At 50.1% G+C, this 6,000-nt stretch overlaps 1 protein-coding gene across 1 annotated transcript in view; it reads right to left on the reverse strand.

Annotated features, from left to right (window-relative positions):
• BRINP1 (BMP/retinoic acid inducible neural specific 1) overlaps positions 1-5,792 on the reverse strand; it is a 65,052-nt gene extending 59,260 nt beyond the window's left edge. Inside the window, exons 1-3 of the mRNA XM_084820773.1 lie at positions 5,736-5,792; positions 5,200-5,389; positions 653-743 (exon numbers count right to left, since the gene is read on the reverse strand). Of these exons, the coding sequence (XP_084676899.1) occupies positions 653-743; positions 5,200-5,389; positions 5,736-5,792 (338 nt within the window). The remainder of the gene's footprint in view (positions 1-652; positions 744-5,199; positions 5,390-5,735) is intronic.
• Between the last annotated feature and the right edge of the window lie 208 nt (positions 5,793-6,000).

The raw sequence follows: 6,000 nt of genomic DNA on the forward strand, positions 1-6,000 counted from the left end.
TGCCATTGTCCTGCAGCAGTGAGTTCCATAGGCTGATTACAGGTTGTATAGATGTCACATTTTCCTTAACCTTCCTAGTGACTCAACCAAAAAATGAATAAATGTATAGATGATCTCCCAAGGTACAGACTGCGTTATATCACTTCCTCATATTCCTTTGTCTTAATGACAGTCTGGCAAAGTAGGTTACATTTATCCCCATTTAAAAAAAAATGGGGAAATTAGATCTGATACATAGCCATTTGGCCAAGGCCCTTTAGTGACACCATGGCTTGAGGTACATTTGAACCCAGATCCACATTCAAACCACACACTCTCTTATAATAGCCAATATTATTTTGTAAAAAAATGTTAACCCAATATGAACAGTGGGGTCAGCCTTTCAAACCTAAATAATTAGTATTGTCCGATATTCCCGCAAATGTCTATTGAAATCACAATCCTACCACCTGAAGTTAACAGGCATCTTCCTATATGATGATAATGATGATGATGATATAATAATAACAACAAGAAGAATAATCTGCCTGTTATGCAATTTGCTTTTTTTTTTTTTTAAGATGATGCAGATTAGATTTATTTATGGTGCAATCCTCTGGATGCTAGACAGCAGCTAGATGGCCATAGGATTTTTCATTTTTCAGGAACTGACCTCAGAGCCAGCACTCCAAGTTTGGTTCCCAGAACACCGTCTCTCCACCCGTCCCCTGCCACCACGTAGGAGGTGTGGTTCCTCCCCTGCTCTGCACTCAGAAGAGCAGCATGGAGTGGGAGAAAAGGGGGCATTCCTGGGGGAGGGAATGGCAGAAGCACCAATACGACACTTCCTATGCGCCGTATGGCCTCCTGCCACAACTCCGAGCTGCCCTGGCTAGACAGCCAAAATCGGCCGTCTAGCTGCAAATGCAGGGTTGCCAGAGCACAGAGGAGAAGGTCCCCTCCAGGCTCCACCCACCCTGCATAGGATAGTCGGTTGCCTCTGAGTTCAGAGGAGGCCGACTATCCCCATAGGATTGCGCCCTTCATCTCTTTTTGCCTTAACAAAGGTAGAGCATCCTGTCACAATAGGGATGGCCGTGAATTTCTCCACGAATCTCGGGGAGGCCGAGTGCCAACGCATTCGGCCCCCCGAAATTGTTGGTGAAATTCTCCGCCCCTCTGCCCCCCCCCCCCCGGGATGGGACTTACCTCCCTCGAATGTCCCTCTCGGCGGCGGGTCCCGGCGGCAGTTCGGCGGCGGTTTGTCAGGGGCAGGGGCGGCGGCCGGTCTTCCGACCGGCTGCCGCTGCCGCCATTACAAAATAAAGTAAAAAAAACACAAACACCTGTGATAGGCTACGTAACGATTAACGTAGCCTATCATGGCTAGATTTCCAAAGTCAGCCGTGATAGGCTACGTTAATCGTTACGTAGCCTATCACGGATGACTTTGGAAAAAAAAAAAAAGTGCGTACGCAAATGGCGGCGCCCATGGGTGCCGCCATTTGCGTTCCTTATTTGGTCCCGGCTAGTCTACGTAAAGATTTACGTAGACTATGGCGAAAATAAGGGCAACGCTATTTGCGTTGCCCTTATTTTTGCCGTAGTCTACGTAAATCTTTACGTAAACTACCGGGACCAAATAAGGAATGCAAATGGCGGCGCCCATGGGCGCCGCCATTTGCATACGTGCTTTTTTTTTTCCAAAGTCACCCGTGATAGGCTACGTAACGATTTAGGTAGCCTATCATGGCTGACTTTGGAAATCTACATGTGATAGGCTGCGTAAATCGTTATGTAGCCTATCATGGGTGGGTTTGGTTTTTTTTTTTCACTTTTTATTTTGCGGCCGGGGAGACTGGGAGCTTCTCCCCTGAATTTCGGCTGGGCAAGGCGGGCCGCCTCACCCCCAGCCTGAATTTCGGCCAGGCGAGGTGGGGCACCTCCCCCCCCAGCCTGAACTTCGGGGGGGAAACCGAAGCGCCTCCCCCCCACCGCGAAGCAAGCTGTGGGACCAGGTAAGTCCCGTTCGTACACACACATGCTGCATAGACATGTGTATTAAGTTCCATGGCTTTTGCCATCTTTTTGCTCAGCTCCCAAGCATAGGCAGTGCCAGAGGAGGGGCAAGGCTGCACCCCCCTACCCCATTTCACCAATCCATGCTGCATTTCTAAACTCCCTCTCCAACAGCCACTTCATAAGGAATCAGTAGGACCCAGGTTGAACCTTACTACCATCACACTGAATGGTACAGGTACAGAGGGTATGGAAGGAAACCTGAGATTTGCTCTTGTGGTCCTCCTCTCATGTGGTGCTTATTCCACCAATCAGTCTACGGGAGGACTCAGCGTCATCCCCAGTTAAGTTTCCAGTAGCAGCTGATGGGGAAAGACCATTCCCTGCTTGAGACCCCAGAGACACTGCTGCTAGTCGAAGTAGACACTGCTGGGATTCCTAGACAAACAGTCTCACCTAGAAGAAGGCAGCATCCTTTGTCCCCTGTTCCTAGCAACTTCAGAATCAGCAGCAGAGAAAATAGCAGGTACTATGGGTGACCCAAGACATTCTGCTGCCTGAGCTGAAGGACAATATGGCACAGATACATGGACCATGGACCCAATTCCATGCACAGAAGCCAACTGGACTGGCAGCTGAACATAAGAAGAGCCCTGCTGGACCAGACCAAGGGTCCATCTAGTCCAGCATTTTGTTCACACAGTGGCCAACGAAGCTGTCAACTGGGAACCCACAAGCAGGATATCAGTGCAACAGCACCCTCCCACCCATGTTCCTGTCAGGGTGGACATTGAGCCCATAGAATCCCAGAGTAGTTCTGATTCTGAGGAAGAGGAGTTGCTCCTGGGAGAGGAGCGCACTCCTCTTTCCCAGGGCCAACAGCTGATGGAGATTCCTCCCACCAGCATTCCTAGCTTAGATAGCAGTCCTGGGAGTGACAGAGCATGGGAAGCAGACTTGATGGACGCGCGACGCCGACGCAGAGAGCGGCGCCAAATGGAGGGCGCAGAAAGGAGGCATAGTGCCCGTTTGGCGTGCAAACAACGGCTGCGCCCAGAGGATCCAAGAGAAAAGGGGAGGGACTCTCCCTAGTTCTTAAGTTCAGGGGTCTGCCAGTAATTCCCTTTCGAACGGGGACCAACTGTTCCAACGTAGGGCATAGGTACTCTGCTGTTCATATCTAGTTGCTAACAGTAGAGCTGTTAAGTTGTAAAAGAGGAATAAAGCTTTGAAAAGAATCCCTTTGTCTGTGTCTGGACTTGGCTACTGGATTAGACTGAGAGAGGCCTCCAAGGAGCCCTTGACAGTTCCCCAGAAACTGGGGGAGATAGGCATACTGCCTCTGATACTGGAGGCAGCATAGAGCCATCCGGACTGGTAGCCATTCATAGCCTTCTCCTCCAGGAATCAGTCTAACCCCCTTTTAAAGCCATCCAAAGTGGTAGCCATCACTACATCTTGTGGTAACAAATTCCCCAGTTTAACAACATACTGTGAGAAGAAGCCCTTCCTTTTATCTGCCCTGAATCTCCCACCAATCAGCTTCATGGGATGACCCCACTGGGTCCTCCTATTATGAGCGGGGGGAGTTGAATCCTCTTCTGAACCTGGGCAGCTGGCTAGCTTACAGGGCACAGGGCAAGCTGTGTGGCACACGGAACTCCATCATCCAACACCTTGAAGCTCCCCCTGCTGCCACCCCCCAACATTTGCTTCCTGAAGCATCCCCCTCACCCTGTCCAGTGACAGAGTCAGTGTGGTGTAGTGTTAGATTGGGGAGAACCAGGTTCTAGTCCCCACTTGGACATGAACTCACTGGGTGCCTTTGGGACAGTCACTGACTCTCAGCCTATCCTACCTCACTGGGTTGTTGTGAGAATAAAATGGAGAGGAGGAGGACCCCGTGAGCTGCTTTGGGTTCCTTGCAAGAGGAAAAAAGAGCAGGATATAATAGTAATAAATGGTGGTGGTGGTGGTGGTGGTAGAGCTGACCCCATGGTAATGAGAGAGGAAGAGGCAGTGGGCCTATCAGAGTGGGCCTGGAGATCCCTATCTGGAGACCCATGGGCTGTTGTTTTAGAGTCACCATTCTCTTAGCTTTAATACATGGTGAGGGCATAAGAGGGGAGAATCTGGAGCCCTGTGGGACCAGCTGGCTGCCTAAGGGAAAGGAAGGTCAGAAGGATTTGGCCTTTTTTCTTGACTTAGCAAAAGGTGATATCAATTTTGCCCAAAGGCACTACTTGCTTAATGAGTGTACAGATTATTTGTTAGAGGGAACAGCAGGCATCACCAGGGGCCGTTGGGATGCTTGTTAGTAGGGATATACGAAAGTCACTTACCTTTTCGACGGGATGATTCGCGGTAGGGGGGAGGCACTCCGCACCTCCCCCTAAAATCCTAATCTGGCTGGCTCCACTCCATGGAGATTCTGCAGAGCCGCCGGCCGGGGCTGCCTGCAGCTGGACATCCGGCCGCTAGGCAGCCTGCAGGTAAACAACAACAACAACAAACAGCGTACGCAAATGGCGGCAGCTACGGCGGCCACCATTTGCATTCCCTTTTTTTCGCTGTTTTAGCCTACGTAAATATTTACGTAAGCTATTACAGCGAAAAAAAAGGGGAATGCAAATAGCGTAGTGGGCGCCATTTGCGTTCCTTTTTTTTTTGGCCTTTTACCCTACGTAAATATTTACGTAAGCTATTACGGCGGGAAAAAAAGGAACGCAAATGGCGCCCACTACGCTATTTGTGTTCCCCTTTTTTTTGCCGTAATAGCTTACGTAAATATTTAGGTAGGCTAAAACAGTGAAAAAAAGGGAACACAAATGGCTGCTGCCGTACCCACCGCCATTTGCATATGCTGTTGTTGTTTTTTTGCTTGCCATGATAGGCTACGTAAATACTTACGTAGCCTATCACGGCCTCCACAGGGATGCAAATGGCATTCCTGTGTTAGCCGTGATAGGCTACGTAATTATTTACGTAGCCTATCATGGCTATGATGAGGAAGCGAATGGCGGCCGCAGATGCGGCCACCATTCGCAAGTCAGCGCCGACGGCAGCACCTAAGTGCTCCATTTCGCGCGCCTTTCGTGGGGTGGGGGGTGGGGGCTTCGTTCCGCCACAGTTTTCGGGGGGCCGAATGCACTGGCATTCGGCCTCACCGAGATCCATGGCGGAATTCTCTGACATCCCTACTTGTTAGTGTCACATTGCCTTGCGGGGACAGAGGAGAGGAGGGATAACACTGAGGAGGAAAGATAAGATTCAAAGCACGGGGCAAGGATTTTGTCCTCTGGGGAACAGGAGACACTGAGGGCACTCCTGTCTCTAACCAGCGAGAAGAATCCAGGAAGGAAAAGCCATCAGAGTAAATTAAATTCTTCATCTTCAAACCACAATGGGGGGCAAAGGGCGTGAGACAAAATAAATGAGTTCAGTGCGGAACCTCAGAAGCTGTACCAAAGGGGGGGAGGGATTAGAGCGACTGAAGAATGAGATGAAGGATGAGGAAAAATACAGGATAGTGCCTCCAACTAGGGTAGGGAAAACTCCAGGAAAACTAGGTTGCAGGTTGGTATTTGTATCCAAATTCTCCTGCATAGACAGTGAAGTCTTCTTTGGGGCTGAGTCAGATGAGAGGAGAAGAGCAGGATTGCGATCACAGTTTTAGGTTGCCCTTGCTACCTCTTCCTGCTTATTATTCTGCCTTTCCAGCATCCCCCAAGAGGTACCATCTGCTCTGTGCCACCCACAGCCTGATCTGTCAGCCGGTGGCTTTTTCCACACATGCTCACGTCAATGTTTTTCTATTCCTAGCATCACTCCTTTGCTGCTGGGTCAGCCTCCTCCTTGCACGATTTGGTGCGTTTAACACTGCCGTGGCTGGGCTTTTTTGGGTTGTCGTTGTCGTTATTTAAGCTCAGGCTGCGGTCACGGAAAGCCAGGCTGACAATGAGAGAGGGTTCCAGGACTTTCTGCAGGACCATTCACGTGAGA

Source organism: Heloderma suspectum, chromosome 14, assembly GCF_057233095.1.
Source record: "Heloderma suspectum isolate Gila_16-S chromosome 14, 16-S_ref, whole genome shotgun sequence".
Taxonomy (NCBI): domain Eukaryota; kingdom Metazoa; phylum Chordata; class Lepidosauria; order Squamata; family Helodermatidae; genus Heloderma; species Heloderma suspectum.